The 19515-nt window shown below is 43.9% G+C and overlaps 1 protein-coding gene and 1 non-coding gene across 2 annotated transcripts; both read right to left on the bottom strand.

Annotated features, from left to right (window-relative positions):
* Positions 1–846: 846 nt before the first annotated feature.
* On the bottom strand, positions 847–920 carry TRNAI-AAU (transfer RNA isoleucine (anticodon AAU)). Its single transcript has one exon. It is a non-coding gene; the product is annotated as a tRNA-Ile (tRNA).
* An 8023-nt stretch (positions 921–8943) lies between these two features.
* Positions 8944–18049, bottom strand: LOC106639333 (uncharacterized). The gene is made up of 4 exons (XM_023392887.2): positions 17849–18049; positions 16050–16156; positions 15706–15960; positions 8944–9754 (listed from the first exon to the last, which is right to left on the bottom strand). Exons 1-4 carry the CDS (start codon positions 17944–17946, stop codon positions 9027–9029), a joined length of 1188 nt encoding a protein of 395 aa, XP_023248655.2. The 5' UTR covers positions 17947–18049; the 3' UTR covers positions 8944–9026.
* Positions 18050–19515: the final 1466 nt, after the last annotated feature.

Here is a 19515-nt window from a genome sequence, read left to right as displayed (position 1 = left end):
TGTTTCGTTAACACTAGTAAAATACTTTGGGTCATCACCCCAGGTTGGGTTTGTGGCTTTGTTGTTTTTTGTAAAATTAATAAGTGTAATATTATTCCGAGCCGCTAACTTTATTTCATTGTTAAATTTTGTATAAAAATTTTCAATTATTTCGTTTAATCTACGTTTGCCAAAATTTTCATTTTGTTTGTTTGCTGCTGCGAAAACGTGACCTAGTATATCTAATTTTTGTTTTTCATCCGTAACTATGATATTTTTATCGTTTTTTATGCATTTATTTACATCTATATTTGCTGCCGTGATTAGCGGGCTATTCTTGTCTATGTGTAGACTAGGGATATCCATGTTTGTTTTTTGTTTGAAGATTCTATTTAATTTTGGGAACATGTGTGTTGAATTTGTTGGGATTTTTTTATTTGGTTAATCCAGTAAGTATTTACAGATTTTTGAAATTCTTGTTTTATTGAGATTTTGATTTTCTAAATTTGTTGTTTAGTTTCTGTTATGATAATATGTGAAAATTTTGTAGGATGTCTGTATTCCTTGTGGAGCTGAGAAACTAGTTTAGATTTGATTTTGTGTAGTTTTTTTTATCGTTTTGTTCAGGTATAGGTCTACGGAGTTGTAGTCCGATAGCGTAGGTAACAAAAGTGTTTTTCGTTGATATTCGTAAACCTCTTCTGTTGTAGTATAAGTAACTTCTGTAGTTCTAATTGATGTTTGACTTGAAAATCTTGTAGCTGTGAAAAAAAAAAACATTTTTCGATCGTGTATGATGATTTGAGAAAATAGGTCAAAAGGTTACCGTAAAATTATAATTATTATTATTACAAAAACCAAAAACAATGGCCCATGGGGGGATCGAACCCACGACCTTCGCGTTATTAGCACGACGCTCTAACCAACTGAGCTAATGGGCCGGTGCCGAGACGACTCTAGAGTAGCATTAAAGCGTGAGATGTCGTGTTTTAATATACACGGTGAAATTAGTAAAAAAATGGGATTTTTAACGCTGTTTACTGTACTTAATGACTTTTAACAATTTTAATATTTTATTTACACTATTATTATGACACAAAAGCAATTATTAAATATGCTGTTTAAACAATTTTTTATTTCTTGTTCTACATTTATTGGAAAAATTCTAAATTTATCAGTTTGAGGTATTATTTTGTACACGATTTTACACTTATCTTTTTTTTCTATATTCTTGGAGAGTTACTGAATTACTGTTCCGTAATGTGTTTCTGTAGTAAAGTCATGTGCTGATATACAATGAGTGCGAGAAAGACAACGTGACATTGCGTACCTTCTAAGCTCATTTCGTATAAATATATGGTGAATGACATTTTTCAAGTCCATACTTATTTATCAATTTGTTCACAACAAAGTATTTTTTTCGTCACAATATGCTGATAAATACTTTTTTTTGTGAGATTTCGTCAAATACATAAAATGTTATTAAAGAATGACTGTCATGTCATTCAAAAACTTCAGATCTTAACTATAATTTATTTACGCTGGATTCTTTCTGGGTCACAAAATATTCAATTCCTCGAAAAACAATTGCATTTGAAATTTAATTTTTAACTTCAGGTTCTTTCAATTAAGAATTTAATTGAATTGTTAATTTAATGGTATCCTAACTATTTAATTTAACTGTCATGAATCACACTTTTATTTAACAAGTAGCGTTTATTTATTATTCTTGAAGAACAGTGCGTCTTCTTCAGAATTGATATTTTATTTAAATCATTTAGACGAAAATTTATTTTCCTCCCTCGGGTGGTTTTGGGAGGCTGGTACTTCCTCTGGCAAAAAAGCAGTTTTCCTATACTCGTTCGAAAAGTCTCCTTTACGAACCTTGTTACGGACCTCGCCTTCGGCTCAGGCCGCAAACCTCTCGGTTCGCAAACAAAGACTTCTCAAACTCGTAGGAAAACTACTATTTCGCAATAGTGTGCAGAAAAAATAGGTGTTTTCCGCACTATTTTTAATGTGGAAAATCGATTTTCCCACATAGTGTACGGAAAAGATGTGTGGAAAAAATTTCTGCCACACAGTGTGCAGAAAAGGTGTGTGGTAAAAGATTTTTCCGCACATCGGAAAAAATTTTCCTACATACCAGAAATCTCGTGGGGAACGAATTGAGATACCACGTGTGTACAACTATCATAACCCTACCTGGTGTTAGTGTCAACTCCCAACTAAAATTCCTTCTTATTGACTTTTTTTTGTTAATTCCATTAAACTATATCATATTATAATTTTAGAACATTTCATTAGGAACCACAATCCTATTGTGTTGGTGTGGGGTCCTTTAACAATATTTTTTACAGTATTGAAATTCTTTAACAATGTTTTTGTTTAAGTAATTTAAAGTTTATTTTTAAAAATAAAATTTCAATTTAATCCAATTTCTGCTTCTATATTTGAGGCGTAAAACTACTTTTGTTTTGAACGATTATTTGATATTTTTGCAGTCGGGGGGGCTTCGTCCCCCCCCTCCGTACAGCCCCCTCTGGTGGCTCCATCCCCTGGTCACCCACCAGGAGTTGCCACCTTTGGACCCCGCACAACCTTTCTTGCGATTCATTAATATATTTACTATTTTCCTCACACTTATTGCGAGAAATCTTGTACGCAACTCGTGCGGGACGATTTCCCACGTAACACTCGTGTGATAAACTCACTCTCGTTCCCGTCAACCATCAGCCACTTGTGCGCGTCAATCACGACTCGTGCGGAAAATCATCTTTTCCGCACTTGTTATGTAAATAACTAATATAATTGAAATTTTTTTCAATCAAAATCGAATTAAATTGTAAATTTGTAATGTAAATCCATTAAAGATGTAATTTTTTTTTTTTGCTTTTATTAATGCTTGGGGTACACCTCAAAATACTTGAGTCATAAACAACTGATGTTAGAACCAGCATCGTTCAAATACTTAACTATTATTTTCTTTCCGAAATGACTATTGGAAAATAAACTGTTGAAATTGAATCTGCAAAGCATCATTAGTTTACGTATGAAAAAAAAAAAAAAAAAAAAAAAAACATTTCGACAAACAACCCGAACAATGCCAATGAATATTGTTGAACCCAGCCAATTCTGTACGGTCCGAAAAGCAAAGTGAACGAGGAATCGAGTGCGCCAGAGCACAATACCAGCTGAGCGTCTCGCATAAGTAGCGTCCAGTCCGGAAGCCCGAGAGAAGAGAAAAGAAGAGAGAAGGACCGCGCCAGCGGCGGAGGGTTAAAAAACCTCGGGCGCGCGCAGGAAAGGCGTCGTCGTCGCTCGCAACCCCACGGAAACCAGCCAATAAAACACCCCACTCCCCTCCCCCCCCTCGTGATCCTATTACTCCACCACACCACTCCCCCCACCCCATTCCTTCTCTCATTGTGCTCGACTTTTTTCATTTCTGCTCTCTCGCTCCTTCCGCTCCGTATGCTTTTTTACGGCCCCCCGTCCATCCATCTTCTCTCTCGAACACATCTCCATCGGCTATTCGGCTTCCTCCTCCGAAGCAATCCAATTCGAGAGAGCCCAAATCATATGAAACAACCCCCGCGCGCACTCGACGTGCAATTAAACAAAGGAGCAAACTGGCCCGATACTCCAAATGGCAAAAAAAAAAACCAAAATGTGCACTCCTCCCTGGCACAAAGACCAATTTCTCAACTCCAATAACCCATCCTCCTCCGCGATACGACACGTGATGACGGCGCGTCTCTCTATTTCTCCCCCCCCCCGTTACCCCAGTCAACAGCCTGCATAGTACACTGCACTCGATCCCTTTTTCCTTTCTTTCTTTTCTTTTTTATGCTTCTCTCCAGAAGTAAGCGCACACCCCCTCGATTACACTCGGAAATATTAGGGGACGACCCGCGACTATCAATTTATTCGGCGCGTCCCCGATTTTCCGTATTCCTCGTGTATACATAAGGTACACATCCAAATCGATCCTCGAAACTCCACCACCGACTGACCCCCTCCTGGGCTCTCCTCGTTTTATTTTTTTTTTTTTTCCCGTGCACACCCGATTGAATCCAGCAGGGTCCCCCGCACACGCGCGCAAGTGTCGGCTGCACGAGCCAAATGAGAGCAAATAAGTACCGGCCGCTTCTTTTTTTTTTTTTTTTCTCCTCGTCTCCCCCAAATATCTCGGGTGGTGCATGGTGACTCGGCATCCTCTCTCTCTCTGATTTATATATTCATATACGGCTAATCTCTCGCGTTTGCGCTTATCACCCCCCCCCCTCCTTGTTTATTTGAGTGTACATCGATTAGATACATCCCGGGAATCGGCCCCGGTGATTTATTCGCGCAATCTCTTGGGTGCGTATACCAACGCGATAACCAGCCTTTTTCGCTGATCGTCTCTGCTATTTATGTATGTGTATGTGGCTCGGTTGGGTAATGAAAGAAATAAAGGCCTCCCTTGCGCCAATACCCCTGGGGGCCTCGGATTGTGTTGTTACCACCTTGGCGGTATACATTTGATCGATCGATTTGCACGCACCTATACGCACCGATCGGAATCCAAAGATACAAACCCACACGCGACAATTGACGATTGACGAGGTCCGAAAGAAAAAAAAAAAAAAAAAAAAAAAAGCGAAGCGTCTTGGGGACGCGCACGTGCGTTTTGGCTTCGTTATTAATAATCAGCGCGTGTGCTCGCGTGGGCGTCTTGTATATACACATGTATATGTAAATGTATGCACGAGCGCGGGATGATTAGACGGAGGAGGTGGAAGTTTTCGAGGCCGCGTCATCGATGAACCCGAAAATAGACTTGGCGAGGTTGGCGTGTACAACCGCTTGTCCGGACTTTCTTTCTTTCGAAGCCGTATATTATGTCTTTTCTACATGCAGGGGACTTGTTAACCATATATGCGAATGATTAAAAAAAAAAAAAAGAAAAAAAATCTCTAACGTATTGATAAAAAAACAAACAAAAGAATTATCAGGCGGAGTTTCCTCGGCACTTTCACGTGGGGAGGGGGGGGGACGAAAATAGACTCTCACATCCTACACTGTTACAACACAATATTATATTGCATACACACCGGCACGCGCGAATTGCAAGGAGGATATATACCGATACAACAATACCAACGCAGTAAAGAAGACGGCGCATTGTACATATGTATGTGTGACGCGGCAGCCGAGTCGAATAAACATCCGGAGAGAAGCTCGTAATATGTTTCCTCTATTGCCAAAGTTTTCCGCGTTCCCGCGCAAATAGGTCCTCGGATCGTCGGAGAGTTTTTTTTTGGCTCTCGTCACCTATGATTTTCTCACATTTGACGCTTCACGAGCGTTTTTGTTGATTCGTTTGTTCATATCTACTCTGAGGTAACCGGACGTTTAAGCTGAAGCTGTACGGAAACCGAGATAAGAGGAGCAAAGAAAAAAGGATGGAAAGAGAGAGATGAGGAGTAGTGGCCGTAAAAGAGAGCGCGTGCAAAAGGGAAAAACGGGGCCGAGGGAAAAGAGACGCGGGCCGATGGACTGTGTCCGGATCGCGATATTGCGGGCGGCCGTATAAATCATACAGCCGCTCAATGTTATCGGGCTCCTTCCAGTCGAGCGCGCGCTCTTGGTATATGTACAGCGGAGGAGCATATGTCGGCCACTGTCCACTCCATTTACTTTCGGCCGTGTAGTCATCCCTTTTTCTCTCGGATCGGCTGTCGTTGTGTGCCTGTACATTGTGGATGTGCACGAGGAAGACGTATACGCTTTTGGGGATCGGTATAGAGGAGACAAACGTACGAGTCTCCCCTTGAAAGGATTATTGCGTGCTTTACTTGCTCCTGGTGCAGGTTAATGGTCCCTTTGGTTGGTAAATATATGTATGTGTGAATGGATCGCATTGATACTATAAAACAATGAGACACCAATTTTTCATACAACATAACATTCATACCAAGGAATTTTCACTGTAAAACTCAAGTTGTGGAAAAAAAAAAAAAAAAAAATTCAGTGAGAAGGCATCACCCTGAAATTATTGCCATTCACAGATACTAATATTTTTATCAAGCTGAAACTAGTAGCGTAAAATTATACCCGGTGTACCGCCCTAATTGAGTGAAATAAAGAGATATATATATACCTGTATTACTTTTAAAGCTATGTATATATATATATATATATACACCCTTAGTAGAGTTGGCTGGCAGAATCAGGTTGGCGATGTTTTCATAGCCAAGATATAAATGTATACAATGTACGAAGCGCAAAAAATAACATGTACATCAGTGTGCATTGTCTTGTTTATCATTACTTACTACTACTACTACATTACCGCTTCTCTATGGATTGCAAAAAAAAAAAAAAAAAAAAAAAAAAAAAAAAGAAAGACTCCAAAAAATACGAATCGTAAATATATAACACCCACAAAACTATTCCAATGAATTCTCGTTAGCGTCGAATGGCTGAGAACCCACGGCTGCAATTTACGCGATGTTACTTTAAAAAATCGACCCCTCCCTCCCTCTGGTTGTGTATACACATAGTCTTGATTTTGGCATGCATGGATCATCGAAACTATCTTTGCATCGCATCATCAGCCCCTGCATATGGTATGTATACTTACGCAAAGCGCGGCTTCTCTGGGCTGATTTCGTCCGCGAAAAACGTCGAGCAGCCCGTCGGGGAGGGACAAAAGGAGCCACCGCTGCACGTCCCAAAGGACACAACTCGAGCGCCTCTTCTTTCATTGTCATCGCATGTACGCACACACGCGCGGACCGGCGCAGGAAATCCAAACCGGCAGCAAGATGGCAGCTTCGGAAACGGAAGTCGGAAGTGCGTCACTCAAACTCTGACCCTCGCGCGACTGCATCCACCGTCCGAACATCGGGAAGAAAAAAAAAAAAAAAATAGAGCTCGGGAAGATGGGTGTGCTGGACACGGGGATTTTCACCCTCGGTGGGCGCTGTCGAGTTGTTTGCGAGGAGGGGAGCTTCTGCCCCGTTGTATGAGCTCTCGGGCTCGAGTAATTGTCGTGTGTATATAAGTACATACGAGGGGTGCCCGCGTGTTTTTTAAGGCGGCCACTGCCTCGACTCGCACATTTGATTTTTAAGTGTTACAAAATTGTTTCTCTTTTCTCTTTCCAACGGGTTTTACACGGTATATATGGAACGAAGAGGTTGTGCGGGCAGGATAAATAATTTTCACACGTTATTTTCATTATTTATATCATCGATTTTTATTTATTAAATACGCATTTTTCATATATTAGTTCAAATGTGATGATGTATTTACAATACGCAATTTACACTATATACAAGTCGCTCCCTACCAAATAATAAATATATGTTTTGTGTACATGTATACATATACAAGTATCATGTATGTATAATCTATATACGTTGTGATAACCGGTGTGCCATTAATTTACTTTTCACTGATTCACAATACGGCAATTCCCGTCACGTGCTCGAACGCTGTGGAATTGCTTTTGTTTTTCTATAACGTGATGAAATTCAACTAAGTATTTACAATACCGGTTTTCCTTCCTCGAACGGCTTTCGTATATCTTTGGTGTCATCGTTGAACATATTACATGGGAATGTGAATACGAAAGCGTGCATCTATACGATGAAAACCGTTTTTTCTCTTTTTCCCCTCTACTGTTACTATGATTCTTTTTTTTTTTGTTTTTTTTTCTTTTTTTGATTTTTTTGATTTTTTTTTCTTCAAAAACACCTTCGACGATGTTACAAAATGCTATTGCGGATAGTTACAGGGTAGCGAGTGATACTTTGACTTTTAACAACAAGTGTATATATATATATATATATAAATTTGTATTTGTATTTACTTTATATATGCCTTCTCTGCGAGCCATCATATTTTACAATAACATTGCCATTCGTCGATCGTCTCAATCACGCGCGCACAGACGCACACTGACTTAAAATTTTTTTTTTTTTTTTTTCATACTGTACGTATCGTAAGGGCTCTCGCGTTAAAGACTATCGATATGAATATTTATGTACCTACATTATGCTACATACTTTTCGATAAACCAAAAATACATTTTCTTACCCGTGGGCCCAATATGTTTGCGACCCGGCAAGGAAAAACGTCGTTCACACCTTGGGTACAAACATATATAAAAAAAACGGGAGGGATTATTTTACTTTGTGCCCATATATGGCACGGAATCTACTAATTTTCTATTTTTTCCTTTTCATCAGCCTATAAAATACAGAAAATTACAACGCGACGACTAAAGTGATGAAAACTAATGATGACAACTTTTTCGTACGGATATCGTATAAGAAAACTCGCTTTCCAGCCTAAGATTAAAACCATAATATACACATATACATTAATTTTTTTTCTTCTAATATTGCCTGTATAGCGCCTCGATCTCCGCATAACGATGGAAATCGGCCCTAAAAATCGTTATATCTCAAATCACCTTGTGCCAAACGAACTGTCCAAGGAACACATCTTTTCACGCACGACCCTAATTGCATGTTCATTGATGAGCAAAGAAAAAAAAAAAAAAAAAAAAAAAAAAACCACCTTCACTAAAACAAATTACATACTCTTTGGCTTAGCCTTATGATACACACTTATATAGACTTGGCATTAAAAGTCATCGAGGGGTAAAAGAAAGACGGGAGTATTAATATGTAGTGCCCTAGTGCCTATGAAATATGTATATATACAGTATAGCACCAAACACACGCAGTCACCACGGGCTTGCAAACCAGTGCACGTATATAATATGGACACACATCACCACCTATAGGTAAAAATCTCTCTCTCTTTCTCTAGAAAGCATCAGTAACAACAACAGCAACAACAACGAGAAGAAGAAGGAGGAGGAGGAGGAGGAGGAGGAGGAGGAGAACAACGCGAGGGAAAAAATTGACTGTTCCTTCAAGCTGACACTCATATATAATATATATACATGCACGCACGCACACACAAACGGATCTCCTTGGTATCACCGGTATATATAATATTAATAATATTAAAACACTGCACGTTCAATAAAAGCCCCAGTAGGGCTTTTGCATGTACGAGTGCATGGGCAACTGGGCATTAAGTCCCGCGTAGGCCCCGGGCGCGGACACCGCAACGTTGGCCCCGGGCTCGAGCAGCTTCGATTGGCACGGCTTGCCATCCTTGACCAAAACCGGCACGGCCACCCGCCTCGGGGAACAATCCAACCTCGGGCCACCATTACCAGCCTCGACCCGCTCGCTCGCCGCCCGCTTCGTCTTGTACCTGTGGTTCTGGAACCAGATCTTCACCTGCGTGGGCGTCAGCCGGATTATCGAGGCCAAGTGCTCGCGCTCCGGGGCGCTCAGGTACCGCTGCTGCCGGAACCTCCGCTCGAGCTCGTACGTCTGGGCCTTGGAGAACAGGACGCGCCGCTTGCGCTTTTTTCCCCCACTTTGCTCGACCCGGTCCACCTCCTCCTCCTCAACCTCCTCCCGCCAACGCTTACCACCACCACCACCACCACCACCACCCTCGTTGCTACTCATCAGCACGTTGTTGTTGTTGGTGGTGGGGTCTTTGGGGCGCCTCTTGTGCTCGTCGTCCGCCTCGTCGTCCTCGTCGTCGTCGTCCTCGTCCTCGTCGTACTCGGCGTCTATGGGGGACTCGGGCGGCTCGTCCTCCTCCTTGGACCCGTGGACGCTGTGCTCGCGCTGCGACGGGTACGACAGGTCAGAGATGGCCGGGCTCGTAGAGTCGGGCTGCTGGAGCACTGCAACAACCAACAACAAATATACAATACATCATTGGTGTTTCTTTTTTTCTTTTTTTTCGTTGTCCCTCGACGAGGGACTTTTGTACTTTCTCACGCGGCGATTCCGGGGCTCGTGTATATTTTGCCACGGCGTTTATTACACGTTTGTGGGATCTTTCTATACTATACTCTGGTTTGTCATCTTACGCTGCGAAAATTGTGATTTACACCACCTTCCAACCATATATATATATACATATGTATATTTGCGAGGGGGGGAATCTTCAGGAGCGAGGAGCGTGCAACTGTAACGACGATTATACGTATAGAGAAGCGCAAGTCACGATGGCTCTTCTCGGTTTGACCCATAATGTGGGACTCGATGATTCGCAGTATATTGACACCGTATGGGTATACATATATATGTTATCTTATGGAGTATCTTTTTCGAAAATATATGGATATGTGCTGTACGAACTCATTTTGGGCTACAATAAGTATATAGAGAGTCGGATGTTGAACTCCGAAATGACCAGTATGTACTTTAAATAAAAGCGCGAGAGACGGTGAGGCTCGGTCTCATATGGATGTATATGACAACGTGGGATGTGTTGCGCGAGGAGTGGGTACTTTTTTCATTAGGCCGCGTGTCCGTTGGGTTAATAGGAGCACTGGAGAACTACTCGAAAACTTTTTGCGAGCTGGTTCGCGCACACGGCAATGACAATCGATCTAATACACGTCTCCTCTCCCTCTTGCGTAACGACCTATCGCGTGAGCCGTATATATATACTCTGTTATATATACCTGATGCTCGTTTCTCGCTATCTCTTCTTGTGCCCTTTTCTTTGGGTGTGCCTTTTTTTCCCCCTTTCCTCTCTCCTGTGCTGTCGAGCTGTCATCGATTTTTCGAGGTCACGCGCCAAAGTTCAAAGCCTTCCAAACTATTATGACGCTGCCGTTGGGTGTTTGGATTTTTGACAAGGAGGCGCACGGAGCTTGGGGGGACGATGTTGTTCACACGTTCGTGGCACAGCAGTTTTCTTTTGCCTTGAAAGCTGATTGGTTTCGTACACGTGTTTTGGACCATGTTGTTTTTTTTTTTTATCAAATATATCGCGGTAGTGAATTCGTAAGGCCTGTACCGTAATCAACAAAATGACTCTAGAGGGTAATAAAGGCATTTCTGCGAGCTTGCAAGTTCTCTAGCGTCCCATGTTCATTGTTTTTCATGATTGCCCGCATTGCTGTTGCATTGGCGTAAACCAACATTGTACAAACGATGAATATGTTTTACACGCTGTAAATTCAAGTGTGTTGAAGTACACGTTTTGAGCGTACAGTTGAAATTTTGGTTGTTTTTTTTTTTTTATTCATTTAAGTTGTGTTGATAAAATTTTGAAAAACAGCTGAATCTATAGGGTACCAAGTTAACCAATTCTATACCAAACTGTACACTTTCGAACAGGAAACCCTTATGTATACGAAGGCTATACTGTGGAGTGAAAAAAAAAAACAATACAGAAATGTTTTACCCTTTCCAGCCTTATTACGTCAATCTTTGAAGAAACACAAAATTATTTCGTTTATAAACGTACTACTGTAACGCATTTAATATAAAAAAAAAAAAAAACCGAAATTTCAACTACAAGCATTATTCGTGTAATCACCGAGGGGCACACGCGCAGGACGAAAACCAAGCATCTGCCCGGCGACTTTTGATTTTCAATCGGGAAAAGCGAAGAAAGTATAGTCCTTGCGGGACTTTTCGAGTCCCCGCCCCCTCACCTCTTCTGGCCCGAGGGGTCGATGACGCGGCTGAAACAAAACGAGACTCCCGGAGGCGCCGAGACAACGACTGCAGCTGTAATCGCGTCTATTAGCCTCCAAAGGGGCAGATGCGGTTGTTCTCTTTTTTTTTTTTTTTCCTAAAGTAAGTATGTCTCACTCGGCCCTCTAATGGTGGGTTCGGTTGCAATTTACGATGTATAGACTCGGACTGAGACGTTTGGAGTTTAATTAGATAAAAGTTCTCTATTTCATTTTTTTTGAAACACTCTCGTTTCAACAGTACAGTTGCATGTCCCCGTATACGATTTGTACTCGAAATCCTTTAACCCGGCCCCGACACATTGGAAATTCACCATATAATGGACTCGGAAAATCTCACCTTGGAGGACTCGCAGACAGGAAAATCAAAGGACGCGTCAATGGGCGTATTACGATGGAGCTCATTGTGCCCCCGGTACATATTACATGGTGAATCTATCAGCGTTTAGGGTACAAAACGCATTATTTTTTTCCTCCATTCCTTTTCCGACTGTCAATCGTTTGTAGAGCGCTACTGTACGTAAGTATCATATTGTAATGCAGGGACGAAAAAGCCCCTCGCGCTCGATCCTTGGATATACCTTTCTTCCTCGGCATATACGTACACGTGTGTGCGTGTTTGAATGCATCGGGCGAGGCGCGTTATTTGCCATATGTGTATACATGTACAGCGTGGAAAAAATAGAGGACGAGCCTTATACATACGCACACAAGGGGAAAACATGCGAGAGTGACACTGCGAGTGTGTGATTTTGTGCAAGTGAAAGGCATGCACGTATATACATATATATGTGTTAATCAGTATGGAAAAAAAAAGAAAAAATTTAGTACGCCTCCTTCGTACATCTTGTACTATCGAGGGTACAAATATATTTTTATAGGAAAACGGTATTGAGCGATCGGCGCTTGTGTTGAACAGCTGATTGTTTTTTTTTTTTACATTTATTTTGTTTTTATTTTTTTATTTTTAAGGATACCCGAAAGAGCTAGGTTTCAAAGTATACATGTAGAAAAACGTGAACTTGTCCGAGTTCAGAGCGAATAAAACAGACAAAGTTAATCTCAGCTCTAATAAAGACATGCAAGCCCCAAACAACTTGTGCCCGAATAACACGAGAGGAGACGTCGTCACCCCCGAAAGAAAAAAAAAAAAAAGTATATCCCAAGGGTCGGCATCAATTCGTATCCCCATGTAATATACATCCCACCTACGCTTGTGTACACATGTATGTATATTAAGTTTGTTCGCGCTTACAAGGGCGCGTGGCCTGGCTTGTATACGGGAGAGGGTGGTGTGGATGGTGTCGAGCCAATACAAAGCCCATTTGGTCCCGTGTGATCACAGCGTGTAGGGAGAAACGCGTGTAAATGCACGCATAAAACGCCCACGTTTGATATTTGTACGGGCGCGCGTTTATTTTTATCTCGTGGTTAAAGCTATATACGCGCCATTTGTTGCGCGGGTACGTACCAATTGTCGTTGTTTCAATTAAGTAGTCGTCACCGACGGGCCCAGCCAGAGAGCTTTTAATACACGTATATATATATGTATAAACCCCTCGCAAATGACTTGGGGTGTAATTGGTAATATATGTATACTTGTTGAAGCTTCGTTTGATCCTTGGGGGCGCTTGTCGATTGGTAAGTATATATGGCTCAGTGAAAAGTTTTCATCCACACGATTTACAGTTTCGAGCATCGCGATCGTTTCGTTGAAGCAAACGTACGGTTGACGCGTATACTGATAAAAAACACCCCCACCCCCGTTGGTTTTTAGACTTAAATAGAGGGAGGGATGGATGGTAGGCGAGATCTATACAGTCATTTTTACGCAGCGAAGCAAAGTTGTGATTGTAATATCCTCTATTATGTGATTATCATGGGAAATGTATTATCGGTTATTCAGTTGACAGACCGTGTACTGAGCCAAAGCCAAGCGATTCTTCACTGCTCGTGTATATATATTATTTGGTCAGTACTGCGCGCACAACTGTCCATGCATCGGAACAAAAAGTCCAATCAGCCCATCGGGGGAGGGCGAAAACGAGGGAGCGAAAAAAAAAAAAAAAAAAATTAAAAGCCGTAATCTGTATTAGCGCACTCCAGCGTTAAACGACGCAATCGGTTGTATATAAGTTGCATTCGACGCGTAGTAAAACTGCATTAGAATTTCGTTTTCCACACACGCGCGTGTTTCCCCCAATTTTTTTTTTTTTTTTTTTTTTTTTCCACCCAAAGTGCAGGTAAATCCCGCAACCGACACACGTTTGGCTGTACAGTACACTCGTACAAAAGAACAACAAAACGAAAAAAAAAAAAAAAAAAAAAAAGAGTGGCACATACCCAAAATGGTCGATGCTCCCCCAGAGGACACGTAATGTACCTTCATGGGCGTGACAATCGCATTGAGAGCGCAAAAACGATTCACCGCAGACCCGCTCGTTGTAAAATTCTCCCCCCCCCCCTCGTATACAGATTTCGTATGTCTATATATGTATAATACCTGTATATATACGCGCATCTGTCTCTCCCGTCGGTGCGACTGCACGGTGCCGTTGCATCTGTCCGAGGAGAGGACCAATGGCACGAGAGGAGACCTCGTCTCTCCTTTTTGACACCATTAGATCCTGCTTAAGGGTAGAGAGAGAGAGCGCTCGCTCGCGCCAATAGGTCGGGGTGCTAAATAAATAAAGGGCGGTGGGGAGCAAGATACAGCGGGGCGTGATGGTTCCTGTGCGCACACATCGAGGGCCGCCGCCTCGTGCGCGTATAATGGCCCGAAGGAGAGGAGATACGCTGGTTTTGTCCATCGAGTGATTTATTAACGGTAACGAGGGTATATAGGTATACATGTAGGTATGTGTACCAGAGAAAAGATCGGCGTACCTATCTGCGTATGAAATATATTACGGTAACGGATTTGCGCGAGGAGCCGGTACCGCCTTTTTTGTTACCGAGGATTTCGAGCTGGAGTACCAATGTTACACCGCCACTCTGGTGTGTCGAGTACATCCACGCATACACGAGAGAGAAGGATTGAGAAAACGTAAGCCTGTACTGTCGCAGCGTATATAGGTACTTATATGTATGAACGAGGGGGGCTCGGGGGAGGAGCTGCATGCACTCGTCGTCCTCTCGAGAAAAAGAGAGAGACAGGAGGAGCATACGCGCGAGAGATCGGGTTCGTTTTCATTTTTTGCCGCACTACGGAATAATTGTATACGTCTATTATTTCGTCAACTTGTGCGCGATACACGTTGTAGACAGGATCATCAAGGGATGCACGACTATGCGAGTATTGTTGACGTTGCGGGGCAAGTTCAATTGAAGACTCTCACCAGCTTCGAGGGAAACTTTGTTTCACGAGTCTTGTTCCTCTGTGTACGCTTAAAGGGACTTGGTTGGAATAAAATGGCCACTATGAAACAATTGCACGGGGGAAAAAAAAAATGTTGCTTGACTCAACCATAAAATATTGTTGCTGTACAACCAACTCATATTTGTTCAACCAAACGGAAAGTCAGCCGTAAGTATATAAGTAACATTTGTTAGACCACGTGGTACAACCACGTATATGGTCTCAAATTTTAATTTATAGAGAGTATAATATACAAAACGCAAAAGTAAACAATTTGATTTACAAAAACAGATTGACCTTTGAGATTGAGAGAAAATTAATCAATGTAAAATAATAATGTATGAAAAATAAAAAATGAAATCAAAAATAAAGGTACGAAAAAAAAAAATGAAGTAAAGTGATAGCAAAGTCGGTAGCATGTACTAGTTTAAATTTATATGAATCCAAAGTAGAGTTTCAGATCAGATTAAGAAGAAGAAAGGGCCTGGGGGATAAACTGCATTCAAAACTCCGGTTATTCTTAATAAGAATAAGGCACGCTTGGAACTATGTATAAGTGATGATTCAAAAATATTCCGATGGCTTTGAATCACAAGCTTTGACGAGTGAACAAGAAAAGAGTGTCCAAACACTTCTGACCGGAAAGTGGGGCAAAGCAAATACTGCGCTGGTAGGCGAGATATAAATCACAATTAACTATAAGTATTATTCATATGATTTTTTCCGCGCGGGGTGAAAAGCGCGCAAGTTCGAAAATTAAAAAGCAAAAGCCAATCCTCACCGTTGACCTCGTCGAGGGGCTGAGGGAGGCTGGTGGGCTGGTGCCAGCCCAATAGCCCGGCGGCCGTTGAGGGACCCAAGGGCCCGCCGTTCGTCGGCAGAGCGCGACCGAGGCCAAAGCCCCCCGGGCCGTGATGCAAAGGCCCCACTCCCGGGGCACTGCCCACCGGCTGGAGCATGGCCGTTGTGTGCTCCAGCAGCTGCTGGTACGTCGACGGCACCTCGTTCGCCGGCGCCGGCAACACCGTCGTCTGACCTACGGACCAAAGATTATATTCTTTAATATACATACCATCAACCAAATGGTCAAACCATCCAAAGGGTAAAAGGGAGCCGTACACTCACCTTGGACATCCGCTTCCTCGGCGCTCGGCTTGGCGTCGTTCAGCTCCAGTATGTCGCTTATGTGGAAACCCGAGATCCGCGTCGGCATCTTCATGCTCTCGAGCAACCTGCCGGCAAAACACACAATCATCGTTATACACGAGCAATACCAACGTATGGCACGGTTAACATAGCCCCGCGACCGGAAGCGCTTCCTTTTATCCCTCCTCGAAAAATCGTCACTCGAAGAAGGTGGAGGAGGAAGAAAGAAAGAGAGTATGCGTGGGGTGGGGTAGCATCGGGGGCGACGATTAAACGGGCGGGTCCCAGGGGAGCGCGAGGAAAAACGGGGGACCCCACGCGGCGCACCTGCCCGCTCGCCGTCGGCGGTCTCTCGGTAAATACACACAGAGAGGAAGAGATGGGCGATCGAGAGTGCACAGGTTGGCGAGAGAGGAAGGAAGGACCGGAGGTGCCTTTGAATGTCCCGTCCGTATATAAGCTCGAGGGGCCATTATCGCGTCACGTACGGCGTTTTTCCACCACCGCCGCGCGCGTCCCCTTCCCGGAGGCGAGCATAAGAGAGGGGAACGCGTTTACTTGGAATTTCTGGCGAAAGCCGGCCGGCTCTTGAGTCAAGGAGGGACTTGTGCGGTTGAATCCGAGTCGCGCGCCCGTTGTTTCCGGGCCAACGTTTTGCCGACGAAAATCACGAGGAATTATATACCTTTTTCAAGAGATTACGTGACGGCTCTTGCTTCGGCAAAAAGTATATGTATGTACACAATACGTGGAACGTTGGCCATTTTAAAAAAGAGGAAAAGGAAAAGGAAAAAAAAAAGGTCCCCGGGATGCAATTATGCCCGATGGTCGGACGAGCGCGTGAACCGCAAAATAAACAAGATTGGGGAAACGCGCACCTTGCGCGTACACTCTCGGAAGGGAGAAAAGACGGATGCCTACCGTATATATATTTCCGAAAAAAGGGCCGCTCGCATCAGGGATTAAGCCGCGGGAGGTGCAAGGTACTTAGAAGTAAGTGTATTCCGCAGAGGTGCGAGACGAAAATCTTTGGACGAAGGGCGCGTGGGAATGTTGGCTTGTTAAGTGGCTGCGAGGAAGGTTAAGTGGGCTCGTACCCTCCATGTATATATATATACGCATAGTCAGCGGATTATCCTCGGGAGCTGCCGTTGCGGCTTACGCTCGCACTGTCCTCCTTACGGTCCCTTAACTTTAATTTCTTTCTCTTTTTTTTTTCTAATTGGCTCGGCTGAAACGCCACTTTTGCCTTTAGCACCGATCGCGCGCGCGAGAGAGGGTGCACGGGATAGCGCGACGAGGGCCACAATTTAAACCGTAGCTTTATACTCGGGCGCGTGAAAGCAAAAGCCTCGTCTTACAGGTCATCATCAATAACGTACGGAAAAATATTCAACACAATTAGCATTTCGATAGCGCACGCGTAAATTCTTCGACGGGCGATTCCAGCCGATGATCGGTAGTGTATACAAGAACCAATCGATCGCAAACAAGTAAAAACTCATCACCGAAGCGCTTATCAATTACTTGGTCCATTCCTCCGTTTTGCGGCGATCCCTCTTGCTTGCTTCTACGGAAAAGCCGTACGATTTTGTGACGTCGTCACGGGTTCTCTCGACTCGCGATCAAACGAACGCCCGACCAAAGATGATGCGTGCACATCGCGCCCAAAGCCCGATCCTTTGATAATTGAAACTACTGGATCTACAGCTACAGCTTGGGTGACAGCAAAATACCCTCCACCCCGACAACAAAGAAGGATTATTGTTGTCCCTTACCTAGTGTTGAGCGCAAACTGGCTGTACCAGACGTGGCTGAGAAAGCTAGCCGGATACGGGAGGAAGGACCACGGCAGGATCTTGTTCTTGTCCGCCATGGCTGCTACGACTGCGACAACTGGTACGGAAGAGCCGCGGGACGCTTCGTTATGGCACGCTATCAACCCCCTGGCAATTAACTACTTGTCTTCCTTGCACATGACACTGTATATATGTATGTGTGTATAGCACTAACAAGGCACTCGTCAATATGCGACTGTACGCGTTCGCGACACACTTGTACTCCGCACTTTGTGACAAAATTCACCGGGGCCGTGTCTACGTGTGCCGTTACAGTATAGAACACGGGATAAAAGTACGGTGGGCAGGGGCGAGAGAGAGAGAGAGAGAGAGGGGCCACTCGAGAGAGCCCCGCGCGCGCCCGTAAACGTATCTGGAGTGTCCGTCCTCGACGAGTACTTGACGGCCAGTGGACTCGACCGGCGGCCCTTGCCTCTCTTCCTCTCGAGCCGGCCCTCGAAGCTCGTAGGAGGCTACTCCAACGGGGATGGGGGCGGCTCCGCAAGGGCGGTCCTTCGGGGTCTATCCCCCCCCCTTACGCGCAACCCCCTCTTTCGTTTCTCCTCTTCCTCGCCCCTTCCTTTCATACACGTATGTATGGAGAGGAGCTTTGCGCGCTCGGGGTTGATATGGGTTACACTTTTATGTCCCTCCCCTCCCCCTGCGCTCTTTATCGCTGCTGTTACGTGTCCATATACATCTCGGGTTTCAAAAACGTTGCACACATACGAATCGCGGGGTACTTTTTTTTTTTTTTTTTTTTTTTTTTTTTTTCAGTCCTCCACGACAATGATCGCACTGCACCTTCCCGTGGACCGGAGACACGGGGCGCGCACCCATCTTCGATGCGCTTGCGCCAGGTCCGCCCCCGCGTGCTCTCGTCGCGCGTCTGCCACCACGTACTGTTCGACTACTAGGTCATACTTGTGATGCGCTCACCTGAACATTATACGTGTGCCCCATTGGTTGCGCGCGGGTAAGTGGTATTATATATACATGTACTTTGAAATGATGATGATGATGATGATGATCGTGAGCTGTTTTTTGTCTCGGTAACTATATGTGCCGGGCTACGGTTTACGACTCCTTGGGCTAGCGAGTCGGGTGAACGTGGAGCCCAACGAAGGAAGAAAAACCGACCTCGTTTTGTTGGCTATATCAATAAATAGTGCGGGTCTTTGCTTGTATGCGCGACTTTTCACGATGAACAACTCACGTCGTGTATACAGTGGACCAAACCAAGGGTGTACGAAAAAAATAGCTTCGTGCACACCTTCCATCTTTGTGTGTGTTCGCGCACCCATACAACGGCAATTAAGAGCAAAAGAGAGAGAGAGACACACGGTCGGGCGTGAACAATCGTTTATTTTGATAAGTTCGCGCGGAGCAAAGGGCGAGAGAAAAAAATAAAAAGAGGGAGAGGTACAATGTACGACACGGGCTCGAGGAGCGGCTTATCCGGGGGGTAGGTATCGTTTTCCTACCCAGGGACTCATCTGTTTACTTTCGCATTGTGATCGTACGGAAAGGCTCGGATCGCGCGTCCGTCCAAAGTCAATCCAAAACTCACCCCCTTTTTTTTCTATTTTACATCCAGTAAAACACGT

This window comes from Copidosoma floridanum, unplaced genomic scaffold (genome assembly GCF_036245765.1).
Source record: "Copidosoma floridanum isolate Cflo_tuat_1 unplaced genomic scaffold, Cflo_Japanese_pri ptg000032l, whole genome shotgun sequence".
Classification (NCBI taxonomy): Eukaryota; Metazoa; Arthropoda; class Insecta; order Hymenoptera; family Encyrtidae; genus Copidosoma; species Copidosoma floridanum.
This window is presented reverse-complemented; position numbering and strand designations above follow the sequence as displayed.

Bases quoted from the DNA above. Each gene is read 5' to 3' on its own strand.
- LOC106639333 (XM_023392887.2), bottom strand. From the start codon at position 17,946: ATGGCGGACAAGAACAAGATCCTGCCGTGGTCCTTCCTCCCGTATCCG. The intron at 16,157-17,848 runs GTAAGGGACAAC...TTTTGCCGGCAG, and splicing joins CAGTTTGCGCTCAACACTAG to GTTGCTCGAGAGCATGAAGA. The intron at 9,755-15,705 runs GTGAGGATTGGC...TGGTTGTTGCAG, and splicing joins GCCCCTCGACGAGGTCAACG to TGCTCCAGCAGCCCGACTCT.